Genomic DNA, 16778 nt, shown 5'->3' on the forward strand with positions numbered 1-16778 from the left:
TGGATTAATGCTAGCCAAAAAAAAAAAAAATTTTTTTTTGTTGGGGTGAGATGGTATCTCATTGTAGTTTTGATTTGCATCTCTCTAATGGCTAATGACTGTGAGCATTTCCTCATGTATCTGTTAGACACCTGAATGTCTTCTTTGATGAAATGCCTGTTCATACCCTTTGCACATTTTTTAATTGGGTTATTGGTCTTTTTGTTGTTGAGGTTTTGCAGTATCTTGTAGATTTCAGGTATTAAACACTGATCGGATTTGTCGTAGCCAAATTTTTTTCCCAGTCTGTAGGTTGTCTTTTTACTCTTTTGGTGAAGTCTTTGGATGAGCATAAGTGTTTGATTTTTAGGAGCTCCCAGTTATCTAGTTTCTCTTCTGGTGTTTGTGTATTGTTAGTAATATTTTGTATTCTGTTTATGCCATGCATTAGGGCTCCTAGCATTGTCCTTATTTTTTCTTCCATAATCATTATCATTTTAGATTTTATTATTTAGGTCTTTGATCCATTTTGAGTTAGTTTTTGTGCATGGTGTGAGGTATGGGTCTTGTTTCATTTTTTTGCACTTGGATATCCAGTTATGCCAGCACCATTTGTTAAAGAGACTGTCTTTTCCACAATTAATGGACTTTGGGCCTTTGTCAAATATCAGCTGCTCATTGGTGGATGAATTTATGCCTGGATTCTCAATTCTGTTCCACTGGTCTATGTATCTGTTGTTGTACGAGTACCAGGCTGTTTTGACTACTGTGGTGGTATAACAGGTTCTAAAGTCAGGTAGTGTGAGGCCTCCACTTTGTTCTTCTTCTTTGGTAATGCTGTACTCATCCGGGGCCTCTTGCGCCCCCACAGTTTTTAATGATAGGGGTGTGCAATCACATTTAGAGACCACTGATTTAGAGTTGTGAACTTGGAATCTGGCAGACCCAGGTTTAAATCGGTCTCTCCCAGTCACTGACTACATTCTCTTGATCAAAATATTATAGCCCTTATTTTCTCAGTTATAACTTGAAATGAGGAAAGTAAAGCCCTCAGTGCAGAGCCTAGTACATGATAAATGTTCAATAAATATCAGCAAATATTATTATTGTACCTAATATCCCCAAGTTCTCCAGCTTTTCAGGGCCACTGCAATGTTCTAATGAAATACTCAACTCTCTCCATCCCACTTAACTACAGGAAAGCCAGTATAAAAAACCAAACCAAACCCGTTGCTGTTGAGTTGATTCCGACACATAGTGACCCTGTAGAACAAAGTAGAACTGCCTCATAGTTTTCAAGGAGCACCTGGTGGATTAGAACCGCCGACCTTTCAGTTAGCAGCCATAGCTCTTAACCACTATGCCACCAGGGTTTCCACATTTCTATGGAGGGTGCATAAATTCCTCTGGTAGCTACATTTTCCTGGTGGTTGCCTGATGTCCCTCTTCTGGCTCAGTTCTCTGTCGCCTTCAGGCTTCAGTTATGTCCCTCCTCCACGTGACCCCAAGAGAGTGGACAGGGCTCCCTCTTGAGTGTTCCTTAAGGCACCAATGACACAGGCTGTCGTAAGACTTTACTTAAGACTTGTGGGTTCCTGTTGCTGTCGAGTCGATTCTGACTCATAGCTACTGTAATAGGTAAAGTAGAACCGCCCCACAGGGTTTCCAAGGAGAAGCTGGTGGATTCCAACTGCCAACCTTTTGGTTAGCAGCCAAGCTCTTAACCATTGCGCCAACAGGGCTTCAAGACTTGTGGATTAAAAAAAAAAAAAACCCACGCAGCTGAGTCGGGTCCGACTCATAGCGACCCTATAGGACAAGGTAGAACTGCCCCACAGAGTTTCCAAGGAGTGCCTGGTGCATTTGAACTGTTGACCTTTTGGCTAGTAGCCATAGCATTTAACCACTACACCACCAGGATTTCCAAGACTTGTGGATCAAACCCCAAAAAACCAAACCCAGTGCCGTCGAGTTGATTCCGACTCATAGCGACCCTACAGGACAGAGTAGAACTGCCTCATAGAGTTTCCAAGGAGCGCCTGGCAGATTCGAACTGCCAACCCTTTGGTTAGCAGCTGGATAGTGCAGGGTAAATACAGTTTGGGACAGGAAACAATTGAACATTAATGTATCAGAGTGCCCTTCCTAAGTTCATGGAGTGCTGCCCGCCACTGGGAATGTCTGACTTTATCCAGCCATGGGCACTGGCCTGTCTCCCTGTTGTTGGCATTTCTCTTTCTCTTCAGAGAACTTTCTGCCCTCCTAAATCTTCCTTGAATTCTGGGTCCAGGGCTCAGTTTCTCAGACCAAGGAAGGGTACTGAGCATAGCTGCAATCTGGCCACTAAACCAAACCCCTCCTTGGAGCTGTACAATAAGGTGGCCCTGATTCTTTCCATCAAGAGTGTGGGGGCAAGAAAAAGCGTCATTTTCAAAATCAAGAAGCCCATTAACGTATCTTCCATTAACGTATCTTCCTAAATAAAAAACTGTCTACCCCAGGTATCCATCTCTGGCTAAACAATCAATAGAAGCTTTTGAATTTACTGTTTTTCTGCCCTGATCCAAAGTTCTCAGATTGAATCTTAGGGTTCTAGGTCAAAATTTTTATACTTCCCTTCCCCTTTAAGAGTCTCTATAGTGAAGCTGGGACAATAAAAGATTACCCCCACTTTTTTCTTCTAGATCAAGTCCTACGAGCCCTGCTTTCTCCCCCTTTTCCACCACCACCACTAACAGCAACAACACTATTATTACCATCACTATCATTACTGCCTACCTACATGGCTACCTTCATCATCCTCACTACTACCATCAGCACCATAACCATCACCATCGTTATCATGAATATCACAATCAACATGGAGGACTACCATCATCCTCCCAATATCCATGATCGTGGCCACCATAACCATCACTACCTCCTCGTTGGCTTTTCTGAGGCCCTGAAAAGCTGCTAAAGCTCTTTAGAGTTATCTTGTGAATGCTACAGGCTTGTCTGCCCGCTCTCTGCTTCCATTTCTGGAGAGACGGACAGAACAAAATGCAATTCCCAGCCTTGATCTCTTCCGTACTTCCAACTTCAGGCTCTGACATTGGCCTCTCCAGACCTGGGGCTGATCCTGAACCTCGTCGATCACGTGTTTGTGGTTCTCCAATACTGTTTCTACCCCTTCCATCCTGCTGTCTCCCCTTGTCTTCAGAGAAAACCCTTTGCTCTATTTCCTGGCCCTGGGGAGCCCCACCGCCATCCAGACAACTCCTGAAAAAGGTGGTGGGCATTGTGATAAGTGACTCCTTATTTTTAGCAGCTCCTTTAGGCCCTTGTCTGACAGAAAGTCCCAAAGTCAGGAAAGTTTTCCATTTACTTGGCACCGCAGTAAGAGACTAACCATCTGCCACTCATAGAGCCAGTTGGTTTCTTGCCTGCTTTGCCTCCTTATGGGAGGTTTCTGTTGAACCAGTATAGTACGGATGGGATTGGCCTTCAACTGGAGGGTGTGTCAGTCCAATGGTGGAAACCTTCTCACAGTGGCTTCATGATTCACCACTGGCCCCAGAGTGAAAAATACAAGTATTGTGGTATGCCTTCACAAATCGTGTCTCGGCCACAAAAGCATGTTCTTCCCAAAGGCCTTTCAAGAAGGAATTCCTTGGGTTCTAGGCGGTGGTCACCAAATGCTTTTCTAAATAGCTTTGTACTCTTCCCTACTTAACAACAAAAGATCACTCAAGGAGATGTAAATCTACAAAGTAAATACAGTATTAGACAATCTCAACCCTAAAGTTTCCCATCCCTACATCTTTGTAGAGTAAAATAGAATGCCAAAACTACGAGTTACTTACAGGTTGTATCCAGTTTCTAAATGGAGCAATCCATACTAGTTATTGGTGCCATTAAAAAGAGGTACCAATAACTAGTGCAGATTGCTCCATTTCTGTCACGTCCTTTGGACCAGAGCCCGAACACACATTAACACATGGAACACAGCTTTCACTATTTATAATAAGTAGCGGACAGTATACAACGGACAAGCAGTCCCCCCAGCTCAAAAGCTGTCCAGGCAGGGATGACCACTTCCATGCACACACCACTATGCAAGCACTCCACCTGGCGTAATGGCTGAGACATCGTGGGAACCTATCCCCGACCAGTCTCCTCCTGGCCAGGTAGGTTCACTTAGGTGGGCTGTAAGCTTAATGCTACGTGTGCTACGTGCGCCCCATTAGCACCATGGCTGAGGAGACCACAAAGTTCCTCAGCTAGTCATATGTATATCCCAAAGCCCATGGGACAAACTACATAGGCAAGCATCAGACCTCAGAGAGTATGGGGGTGGGTAGAGGCTTCATCATGGCCCTCCTTTCCTGAGACTTGTTGCCAAGGAGATGAATCGGGCACTTGCAATTCATTTACAAATGTTTCAGTATGGCCTGGCTATTTTCCAAAGACAAAAGTTACCCTAACCGCTCAGCTATTTTCAGGAACCACATAAAAAAAGACAAACTTAGTTCTTAGTCTCACTATCTTTTTCACCAATTCAGTAAAGCAATTTGCTTTCTCCTGTAAGTTTCACACGAGATCAGACCGAACTGGAGTATCTGGCTGCCCTAACTGTGGTGTTTGTCTTTATTCAATATTTAAATCTCCTTTTTAAAAAAGGAAACTCTGGTGGTGCAGTGGCTAGAAGCTATGGCTGCTAACCAAAACGTCGGCAGTTTGAATCCACCAGGTGCTCCTTGTAAATTCTATGGGGCAATTCCACTCAGTCGTACAGGGCTGCTACGAGGAGGAATCAACCTGACGGCAACGGTCTTAAAAAAAAAAAAAAAGTTGCTGTCGGGTGGATTCTGATTCATAGTGCCCCCATGTGTGTCAGAGTAGACCGTCCATTACGTGGTTTTCAATGGCTGTTTTGGAAGCTGATCGCAAAGCCTTTCTTCTGAGGTGCCTCTTGAGTGGACTCAAACCGCCAAGAGTGTTGACCATTTGCACCACTCAGGGACTCCAAATACCTCTTAGAAGAACCGTGTTTTAAGTGAGGTTTGTCTTTTAAAAAAAAAAGCAAAACCAAGCCTGTTGCCATCTGGTCCATCCCGACTCATAGCAACCCTACAGGACAGAGTAGAAGTGCCCCATGGGGTTTCCAGGGAGTGGCTGGCTGGTGGATTTAAACTGCTGACCTTTTGGTTAGCAGCCAAGCTCAGCCACTGTGCCACCAGGGCTCCGGTTTATCTTTAGCATGCATTTATCGTCTTACAGTTTAGGGGGCTAGAAGTCCGAATTCAGGGGACCAGCTCTAGGGTAAGCCACTCTGTTTCTGTAAACCTGGCATTCCTTGCTTCTTTAAGGATATCCGTGTGGCATGTATCTTCCCCCCGTGCTCACTCCTCTCTGCCTGATATGCTCTTTTTCTCTCTCAAAAAAAAAAAAAAAAAAAATAGGTTTAAGACACACCGTACATTAATATGGACTCATTAAGATAACAAAGAAAACCCTACTTTCAAATGGAATTACATCCTGTGGTTAGGATTCCAATACGTATTTTTGGGGGGAGACTTTGCGGGGAAATGACTCAAAACATAATAACTGGTTAAAATTTGAACGTATACTATGGGCCAGGTACTGTGCGAATTGCTCTGCATTTTGTTATCTCAGCCCACAAATCACACACACCAAGACTGTTGGAAGAACTTGTGATGAAGCCATTGTTTTCTAATAAATGAGGGCAACTCATCACAAAATCGAGTAATAATGATTCACAGAATCTGCGTTCCCACTCCTGTCTGGCACTGCCTTGTATTTGCCTACAAGTTAAATAAAAATAAGGCTGCAAACTTGTGTTGTTAGAAAAATTTAGTCATAAATGTGGACACATGGGTAAGAATTTGCAATTAGAAATTCATTTATATTTATGACCAGCTGGAAACAAGGCTTCTAGATACTGGGTTCAGTTAGCTTAGATCATTGAGAGCAATGCTAATTGTAACTTATGGTTGCTACCTTTAAAAGGAACAGTTAACTGCACCCAGTTTAGAAATTATGAATTAAGCCTGCGAGCAAGACACTGTAAAACGTATAACCCTCATTAAGAAGGGCCTTAGAAAAACGTGGGTTGATGCCCAAAACCTATCAATGCCGTTCAAAAACACATTTAAACTGCTGGTTGCACGGGAATTTCATGCTAGCATTGAAAAGTAGCACACAAACATGCAGCTGAGTCGCGTCTGTTTAAGTTAAGTGTACTCTTGCCACTTGGATCTGTGAAATGCAGTCCTTAATGTGGTGTGAAACACTTGCAAGCACAGCTCTATCACATCTAAACACAAGGCCCACTAAATGACAATTTGGCACCAAAGACTTGCTAAGTATTATTAGAAGAGTTAGAGGCTCTTGAACACTAGGTTGGGCCTATTAGCTATCTGATTTGATTATGGCTATTTTAAGATTGGATGTAATTTAGGAGATACACCTAGCCGTAAAAGGAAATTATCTACACTGGAATACAGAAATAGTCTAGTCCAGTGGTTCCCAGCCTGGCGGCTATGAACTCCAGCAGCATATGGGGCTATCGTAAGGAGTCCATGAATACGTCTGAGCACCAAGTGTTGTCTGTAGGTATAACTCACGTAGGAAACGATGAAAAATATAAGTTTGCTTAAGAAGATCGCTGAATTCAGTTGCTTTTGGTCATTCTGCACGTTATCAAGCGTGGGGTTAAAAAAAGCGTTACCAAGTGTGGGGTTACTTAAGCATAAATAAGTACCCTCGCCAGGGTCCACAGAATTCTGACACCCTTAAAATGGTCGGGTACCTGCGCTCCAGCTTGAAGAATTTAGCGAATGTTCAGAAAACACTTCTAATGCACAAACACTCCCATTTCACGTAAGATTAAAGCTTCAGAACTCTGTCATCTGACAGGTCTAGACAGGAGCCTGTCTCCAGAAGACACGCTGAGGAAGAACTAAGAGTAAGAGAGACCAACTGAAACCTTTCCTTAGTGTCTTTTTCCTCCTACGAGGGCAGCTGGAGTTAAGGTTAGCAAGCTAAGGAAGGGAAGAAAGCACTGTCAGATCTTAACGTTTCTGTGTCAATAAAACTAGATGGGCCTGTTTTTAAAACCGAACACTATCTTTTCTAAGGCAATTGTATCTGGCTTTTAATTTGTAAATAACATTATCAATTGTTTGTATAGCACTTTTCAGAAAGTTTTCACATTGTAGAGTCTCGAAGTTGGAACATTCTCATCATGTGCAGTCTTCCCTAAAAAAGTCCGTTTCAAAGATGTGAAAACTAATCACATGAACGGTTACGTGATTTGTCCAAGATTACAGTATATTTATAATACAAGAAAAATCAAAAAGCAAACAATACGGCCACAATAATAGCAACAATAACTTACGTAAGTAATGAGGAGTAGAATCTAGAAAAGTACCATGCAGAAGTTTTTAAAAGTATTCTGTCAGATCCCAAGTAAGGATAACCACAAATATTTTGTGGTCATTTTACCTTCCTTAAATGAAGGAAAAACAAACAAAACACCTCTGATTTAAACTGACAGTACCATATATTCCTTTTATTTAGTCATTTTCAGACTTACTGTAATAATAATTCCTCTTTCAAGATCAGGAGTTCAGGCCCTAATGATTCTTTTTTAAAACTAAATAATCATTTACTAAAACAAATGGGTTTTCTGCAGAAGGCAGAGTTGGGTTTTAGAACTTGTAATTACAAGGGATACAATACTTATAAACTTTGTGCACATTAAGAAAAAAGCCTTCCTGCCAATAGGATTGTATGAAGCTGGAATATTTCAGGAGTTTGCAAGCTCTTTCCCTGAGAATCTTAACTACAGTTGAAATTCAGAGCAAATTCCAGCTCTCTGAAATGGTGTAAATCACAGCTGTGCCGGCAGGGATAAAGAATTACTGACTGCTTTTTAGTATGTTTTAAACCCACAGAATCCTAACAAAATTTAGTCTGACTCCATAGCTCTTACTTAGTTAAAACACACAATATATGAGGGTTTAAAAAATACTGCACTGGGGCAAAGTCAGAGATGCTGACATTTACCAAGCAGATGACTTTAAACTGGCAGAGCCAAGGTGCTTGAGAGCTGACCCAGCTTCGACAAATCCCTTTCCACGTTTCCTTCAGCATCTGTTGAAGGAGACAATTGCTCCTATTTTTTTTTCTCGATAGCTGTGTGCTGACATAAAACTTGCCCCCCCACCCCCAAATAGTTCCCTGTAAAGTAAAACATTCACTCTTCTCTTGTGATTTGCACTCAACTGCCAGCGAACACACTTCCCGCTGATTCCCAGAGCAGGCTCTCGTTAGGTCTGTTGAGTCAGTCATCCAGTCGCACATTCGGCCAACCAGTGCCAACAACTGCCGGTTACAGATCAACTGTGGGCTGAACTCAGTTGTCTTAAACGGAACCAGAACAACAACAAAGAGTTTTAAGGAATTACCAGAACTTTTATTTTTGCTTAATTTTATTAAAAAAATAAATATGTCATAAAGCTTTTTTTTTTTTTCCTTTAGGGAGAAAAAAGGAACAAGTTTCATAAAATCAAATAAGCAATGGTAAGATGTCTTAACTTGAAAAAGATTGGGAATCACTGTTTTACAAGTTATAATCAAATGAAAGAACTGACTCAAAGTGACAGCCACAGCTGGCTGTTTCATGCCAATGGCAGCAAACAACAGGATCAACTAGGGCAAAATAAATAACTGCGTGGAAGCCCTGATAAGTGCTTAAACAGACCAATTCACTGAGACACCAGTATAGATATATCTTGCTTCAAACAACATCGAAGTTCCTGAAAAGTTATGTGTAAATGAAATAACTGCAAACAGACTAGGAGAGCTTGGTATCTGAAGGAATTCCCGTGGTGGTGAATTCTTCTGAATAACCACCTCCACTCTTGTAAATCCACGTATTTGCTTTGCTTAAGGCGAAGTATACCTAGTGCTACTTCTCTGAACTGAGGCATTAACATATTCACCTAACAGTGCTCCAGCTGGGCCAGTGGCACGATTTCCAAGTTTGTGTTTCTATTAAGTAAGTAGTGTAAGATACAGACTCAGCCAGGGAACCCAGCTGCATCTGGCAAAGCAGGCCTGGGGGTGGGACTGCCACCCTTAACAACAATTCCAAGTCAACAAATACTTTTGAGAGTCTACTTTGTACAAAGCAGAGTAATAAACATTACCAATGCGGCTGTAGGTGTACTTCCTTTCTAAAACCTTTAATCAGGGGCTAGGCCTGGAACCCCAAAAGAAAGTAAGACTTCTAAACCTCAAAACTGGCTTTAACCCAAACAGCTGCCTCACTTCTTCTACTTGGGTTGGCCGAAAGTGGGAGAGACTGAGCTTTCTGCGCCTGATGTCGAGCAACACAAGAATTCCCTCTCATATAACTAGTAGGCAAAAAATTTTGCTGGTGAGAAAAAAAATTCAAATACTTCTTTTTACTTCCCCTAAACATAACTGGATTCTGAGGCAAACTCTGTGGAACAGTTAGTCACTAACACTGTCTGGTTGGGTGATGCATTTCAGTCCTGCTGATAAGAAATGAGAATTTCTTTCTACCCACAGAATCGCATGAACTTATGCTGCACTGTAGCAGTGATGCTCTGGACAGGAGTAAGCTCGGTAGTAGCAGTTCTAGTCTGTTCTATCCCTGTAAACAAACACGATCCTCACTTTGCTCACAGCCTCCATTTCATTTGTTTGGCCTCACTTCTTCCAGGCCTAAGCCAGACTTAACTAGTTAGGCTGATATTGAGTGTCTTTTTCTTTTTTTCCAAATGCTTCTAATAACATCGCTGACTATATGTACAAGTGTGAATGAAAGTATGCAATCTGTAGTCTTTTCCACACTGAGTACACTAATGACAATTAGTAATTAAAGGATAAGTGGTCATTTTAAAACTTGTGTTTTGCTTAAAACAAAAACAAAAACAAAACAAACTCACTTTCTAGCACTTAAAAAAAAGGGTCTGAAAAGTGCCCAATTAATGTCCAATGCTGTTCCCCACCCAGTCCCACCCATCCAAAACCTGCTACAAATGCTGAATTGAGTTCATATCAAATAATTTAGCAGTACCAAGATTTTTCAAATGGAAACAGTGTTACTGACTTCTTCATACTGGATAACAAAATAAGGGTAACTCTGGTCATCATTAAAAATGACAAAAATCTGAGGCTCAAAGAAATTATCCACACAGGAGTCATACAGGTCACTGGTGACACTGCCAGGATTGACTGGAGGTGGCCTTCTCATGCCATGACTGCCCATCGTGTATCTGCCAGTCAGCACTTTGGCCAAAAACATGAAATGGACTCCTTTGGAGGACTTCTTAGAAAAGTTGTGAGAGTAGCTTGCCTTCTTTGCAAAGTAACTGCCTTGTCCAAACATGGTAGCGTGCTTTCCACAGACTCGAGGGTCAAAGTTGTGCTTGCAGATTCCGTCTACCACATCCTGGGACGTTCCATGAAATAAATGTCTCTCGTTTATTATCCTGTCGCGGCCAAACATTTTCCTGTTCATGTACTCCTTTTTCCTAGTGTAAAGAGGGGATAGGGAATTTGGAAGAAGTATAGATCAATGCAACAGGCACTTAATACTTGTAGATACAAACGTCTCTGTACGGTTTCAACCAGGAGGAAATGTCAAGTAGCCACTGAGGGCAAAATGCCATCAGAGAACACAGGGAACTTTAAACTTGTGCTTTCTCTTCCATTTCCAATCTAGTTCTCACATCCTACCTCCCTCAGGATGCCTTCCTGGTCTAACTCCACTGATCTGAGCGTCCCTCTCCACACCTGCACAAATTCCCTCTGCACTACACTGACTGGTTTGCTGACCTGAGGCAGCACAGTAAAGTGGGTAAGAGCGAGGCCTCTGATGCTAGAATGCCCGGGTTTAAATTCCAGCACCACATCTTCTCAGTAGTATGACCTGAAGCAAGTTACCAAATTTCTCTGGGACTCGAGCTCATCTCTATAAACTGTAGTTTGCAATAATCTTCCTTATATGTCTGTTGCAAGGATTAAATGAGTCAATATATGGAAAAATACAAACATTAAATGCTACACAAATGTTTACTATTATATTCTGCATCTGCCACTAGCTAAATTCAAGAAAAGCTCTCTTAAACTTTTTACACTTTGACTCACCTTTTATATTTCTCCCAGAGAAACTGGTTTTGGACTCTCAATATTTGTAAAATTCTATATTTAAACTCAGGCACAGTCTTATGAAAGAGATTGTAAATGATCCGATAACTTTTGTCCTCTGCAGAAACAGGCACTTGGATGAAGTCCTGAGATGGATGCATATAGATCCAGGTTTCAGGGTAGAAGTTGGCCGAGGTGACCCCATCTGGGCAGATGATCTGGGACGAGGAGGCCGCTTCAAGAGGCGGGGGAGCCTGTGTGGGAACACCACCAAGTGTCCTGGAGGGGGAAGAAGGAACGCAAACATAGAACTTCAGAAGTAAGTATATCTCATGTTACAAAGTTCCACATTCGTCTCTGATATAATTTATATACCTTACACATGCTTGTGTTTGAAAAACAAAATAAAAATGCTATCTATTTAAGAGAGAGAGAGAGGAAAAAAAATCTTCAAACACTGCCTGTAACATGGATAACCTATAATTAGCTTCTTCCTGGTCTCCTCCCTGTGGAGAAAACTCTGGAATGTATTGCTACAAGGCAAGTAAGAGCCAATTTATAAATATCTTTGCTTTCTGGATCCTGGATTCCTCTTTTGCCTAGATATTTAAAGAAACTTTGTTTCAAGGGAACAGTGATAATTTATATGCTTTTTTCAAACTTTGCTGCTACTAAGCAGAAAAGGCATCACTAAAGGTTACCTGTGAAGAGGGAGAAATTGGAGGCGGGGGACAAAGTGGGGCCAGTCAGGAAGAGTTAAAAGACAAACTGTTAAAGAATTCAAAAAGTTTACTTTTGATTTCACCATAAAAACAAAAATCATGGTGAGCTCATTAAAAGCTGGCAAATACTCGGCATTTGCTTCATTTTCCAATATCACATATAATATTAAGGCCATCAATACTATTCAAATGTTGTAGATTTGGGTGTGTTTAAGAAGGAGCCAATCATTGGAAACTCTAGACACCAGAATGCATTTCCTTGAATCTTTCAACTCGGGTATGCTCTCTGAATGAATCTAAATGAGCAGCAGTTTTGATCAATTACTTATTCCTGCCTGATTAAATGCTTAAACTTACATTATACTTCTTGGCCATTTTCAAAACAGAGAAAAAGGGAAGAAGCAGCAGAGAGAAAGGAAATCCTGACCCTGTGACCCAGTTTCAGGGCCAGGGTACTGTGACACTCATCAGCACAGGGTGGTCACAAGGAAGCAATAATGTCTGCCAGACTTCAGAAATTAGGAAATTGGAATTTTCAAAAAAGTTTGTGATACAGAGGTTACAACTGTGTGTGAACACGCTTCTAATCTCCAAAGAGCGTATCTCATCATCGCCCGCATCATCATCTTATCCATCATCCATCTTATACTAAACACATACTTTACACACAGTAACGCTAATCATCACAATAGCCTTGCAAGATGGCTTCGTTATCCCCACTTTTCCAATAAAGGAACTGAGGTTCAGAGAGGTTAAATAATTTGCTCTAGCACAGCCAGCAAACAGCAGAGACAGGATTTGAATCCAGGGCCACCTAGCTACGAGCTCAGACTCTCCACCTGCCATATCCTTCACAAGGGAGGGACGAACACTAGGATTCTAACCCAGGTCTGTGGGACTCTCTACCACCACTCTACACCATCCATCGCACAGTCTTCTGACTTTTCCAGAGATAGCTTGATAAGAAGCTAAAAGCTATGGACACACAATTGACTTCTACAGCCCCTGCCCCCTTCAAGTGGCTGTGCCTCCAAGTCCCTTTGTGAGGCGAAGTTCTGGGTGGATACACGGTTTATCCAATCTGAGTTCAGGGGCAGATTTAAACGGGTGCTGTATTTTTCAGCTATCACAACGGAAGACACACACACACAAAGTTCTTGTCCCCTGGAGCATCTTCTCAGGGCCCTGACAGATTCTTCTGGAGCCCTGGTTCATTAGTACATTTTTCTTTGAAGAGAGCCCTGTCACTAGATTCTGAAAGTCTACTGCTCCTTTAAAATCCATCACTACTCTGGAGAAGTGCAGGGAAAGCATAGAACATAGTCTCTTTATTTTAGCCTCCCTCTACTCCTGCTCTACAAAGAAGAGGACAAGACCCAGCCCACTAGGCTTTCCAGTATTATCAGGGGCTGCTGAAGTTACCAACACTGGTTTCTGAGTTGGGAGAGCAGTCTTTGCCCAAAACAAGAGTTAGGCTGTTTCAGCCCTTACTGAAAACCTGACACTGACAACAGAACAGACTCTGCTCCTTTCTTCCTGATGCCACTTCTGCCTAAAAACCAGTTCTATACAAAGAAAGTTTCAAATGTATCCTTTTCTTTTTGGGCAACAGGGGAAGTGGTGGTTTGTTATTTATCTACACATGCTTAAAGATGAGACTGTGTAAATAAATCCTATCTATCCTATGCTACTAAATTAGATTATATATAATAGCATCCATTCCCACCCAAACATTCTAACTTTTAACAAGCAAACATGCTAACTGAGCTAAAATGTAAAAATGCATATAGACATCCATCTGGCCAACTTCTACGCTCTAGTTGCCATGGATTAAAAAATACGTATTTCAAGCACACTTACAAACATGTCTTTATTTTCTGAGAATAGTGAGCATGTATTCTGCTCCTAGGGATGCCAGTGACATACTGCATGCTTTATACATTACACCAGCCTCCTTTAGAGTGAGTGTCAAAGGGTATCGACTTCAACTCCAGGACCTCTGAGGAAAGGACTTTCAGAAGCCAAAGTTACCTTTTACCCCCTCCTCCCCTCCCCTTGCAATTTTTAAAGCTGTTTCCTAAGCTGACTTCAATGATGAAGTAAAAATTAATCGTTTTGTTCTTTTTTAGGAGGGCCAAAGAAACTGTATCAGGGCTTCTCATGACCACGAGGTGATCACATGGGATGGATGTCCTTTCAGCTGAGAGAAATGAGCCGGCAAACCCCTAAATCTGAGATGTTTGCCTATGCAGCCTCAGCTCAAGCATTCCACGGATATGAAAGAATACCTCCTTTTTATCAGCCTGATTGAAAAGCAGCAGGGGAAACCACATTTAAAAATGCCAAATTTGTAGGCATACTCATGAATTCAGTCAACCTCCCACATCCCCTCACCCCCCTCTTGGCATTCCAAGCTCTCAGGCAGCTCTGATTCCTTGACAACTGTGGCCTCTTCACCTCCTACATTTTTCTTTGACCCTTTCCATTTAATAACACTTAAAAACAAAACGAAACAAACAAACAAAAAAAACCCCTTTCTTCTTGGCTAAGACCATGGACCCTCTGGAGTCCACTTCTGAAATCTGCTTTTTGGAACCAAGCCCCGTTCTTTTCTCCTTTCTAGGCCAGCCCCTGAGTGCCCCTCGGCTGCAGACTCCAAGGCAGACAGATCTGAGGTGCCGCGTTCACCACTGGACCCTGGTGAACTTGCTGCTTCTCTGCTCTTTTCTGGTTAACTGTCTGCATAATCTCTTTGATTTGCTGAACTCTTACTTTATACCTGATTATCACTGTTCCAGACAGGGAAGACTAAAACAGGAAATTTTAGAAAAAAAAAGGGAGCAGAATAACATTTTTATTCTCTTGGAAGCCTATATTATAAACAGTAAGGCCCTACTTCTGACATTAATTCTACTGCTGCTTATGTTATTTTTATAGTTTGTGCTTTTATAAAATAAGCCTAAGGTTAAAGAAGGAGAGAGAGGTTATTTCATGACTACTTGCCTTTGGTTCCAAGCGCATCAATTTTCACTGTTCGTTAAGACTCCCCCAGCAATGCGGCATATGAATGAGCATTCTCACGCTCACATGGAAGCGGCACCTCACTTGCCTGGCTCAGCACGCCAAGCTGCCTGTCTCACTAATGAGTACCACCACCTCACCAGGAGGACAATATGTTCCTAACTACTGGACATAAACATGGACACTATTAACAGCTGTGCTAATGAAATCACAAAAATGCCATTTTTATTAGTTCTAATTAAAAAAAAAAAAAAACCTACGAGGCAAAAATTGTCACAGTTGGCCTTTGAAGAAGGTACACATTTACTCTAAGCCAATACTTATCTCTCTAAAAGTGACTTATTACAAATTATTTTCAGATGCAGAGCTTTTCTGTATTTTTCTTTGTATTTTGTTTTTTTATGTTCCTTTTGCAGTCTCAGAATTAGAATCATTAAGATTCTGTCATAATGATCTGGGGAAAGCACAGTTGGGCCTGAAAGAAAAACTACTAGTGAGAATATAAAAACAGCATCTTCAGGTCAAAGATCAGCAGAGGGACTAACCAATATTACTTGAGACCTCCCAAGTTTATAAAGCCAAGCAAATCTAGAATTTTTCAAAATCAGGCTCTAAAAATGGTAGATCTGGTTGGAGTATATGACGATTTCCCTAGAGAAAACTAGCATTTCAAGCTGGCCATGCTGATGGTGATGCGTTGAACCTTTGGCATCTCTGCAGCTTTAGTGGGAGAGGGAAGGAAGAAATGGTACTTGGGAAAAAGGAAGACCGGTTCACCTTCTGGAATTCAGTCTGTCTTTTGCCAAGAAACTGTATTTTTAATAAGTATGATGTGTTTCCAGAGAGTATCACAGGGAGAAGAACCTTACTTATGAGCAAATGTGAATGTAAAGTATTTGAAAAGGTGAATTTTTTCTTCCCATTCAAACTCACTCAAGGAAGAAGAATGGAGATCACCACCTCCTTACAGGACTTTCCCCACATGTCACAGCAGTTTATCTGGGCTGGAAAGTCCTGTAACATGGAAGGGTCTCATCAGAAAACTCAATTTTCCTTGAAGAAGGTGAATGCCAACTCTGTCTCCTCCCAGGTATAATTACTTTTAGTTGTGGAAAAATGTTATCTCTACTTTGCTTTCAGTTAAAAAATAAAAAAAGAAAATGCCAGTACAACAGTCACTCTTTTAGAGACTTCCTCCTAGTGAGGGGTAGACTCATTAGTGAGACAGGCAGCTTGGCGTGCTGAGCCAGGCAAGTGAGGTGCAGATGGAACTACAGCTTCGCTGAACTCTTTGTGGAAGAATCAAACCCAAAGAATTACTCAGAATTTCACATTCTAAAGGTAAGAGCCAAGATAGTCTCTTAATTTAAAACCCTTTGTTCTCTGGCATTCAGCAGTATATTTACATAAAATCAGAGTACCCGTGAGGCTTTCCATCGGACACTTACTGTAAATATGGAAGCAGGATAAAACAGGAGCGGAAGAGCGGTCTCCTCTTCACTTCTCTCCTGAAGAAGGAGTTGTGGAGGATGTAGTGGTTATTCCACATCATAAACCGAACCTCTTTCAGACCTCGGGAGTTGGCTTCCTCGATCAATCTGATGACCGACTACAGAGTAGAAAACAGAAGGTAAAGAAAAAAGCAAGTTAAAAAAAAAAAAAAAAGAAAGAAGTAATCACTACGAAATATGAAAAATGTTAATGCAACTAAAGGCAAAAATAGTTAACCCTGCTCCATAAAGTATAATTAGCCAAACGATTCCCTTTACCAAGTAGAGTTCTTTTCTGGGGACAGGTTGGGAATGCAGAGCGGAAAGACGCTCCCTGTCTGGAAGCACATGGACTGACACCTTATGAAATACGTGAGGC

The 16778-nt window shown here is 41.6% G+C and overlaps 1 protein-coding gene across 2 annotated transcripts in view; it reads right to left on the reverse strand.

The window, feature by feature from the left end:
- Positions 1-8437: 8437 nt before the first annotated feature.
- The window catches only part of TIPARP (TCDD inducible poly(ADP-ribose) polymerase), a 29536-nt gene continuing 21195 nt past the window's right edge, over positions 8438-16778 (reverse strand). For both annotated transcript variants that reach the window (XM_049867384.1, XM_049867383.1), the window contains exons 4-6: positions 16358-16518; positions 11167-11445; positions 8438-10550 (exon numbers count right to left, since the gene is read on the reverse strand). In XM_049867384.1, coding sequence (XP_049723341.1) covers positions 10103-10550; positions 11167-11445; positions 16358-16518 — 888 coding nt within the window. In that variant the 3' untranslated portion in view covers positions 8438-10102. The remainder of the gene's footprint in view (positions 10551-11166; positions 11446-16357; positions 16519-16778) is intronic.

Source organism: Elephas maximus, chromosome 23 (genome assembly GCF_024166365.1).
Source record: "Elephas maximus indicus isolate mEleMax1 chromosome 23, mEleMax1 primary haplotype, whole genome shotgun sequence".
In the NCBI taxonomy this organism is placed as follows: Eukaryota; Metazoa; Chordata; class Mammalia; order Proboscidea; family Elephantidae; genus Elephas; species Elephas maximus.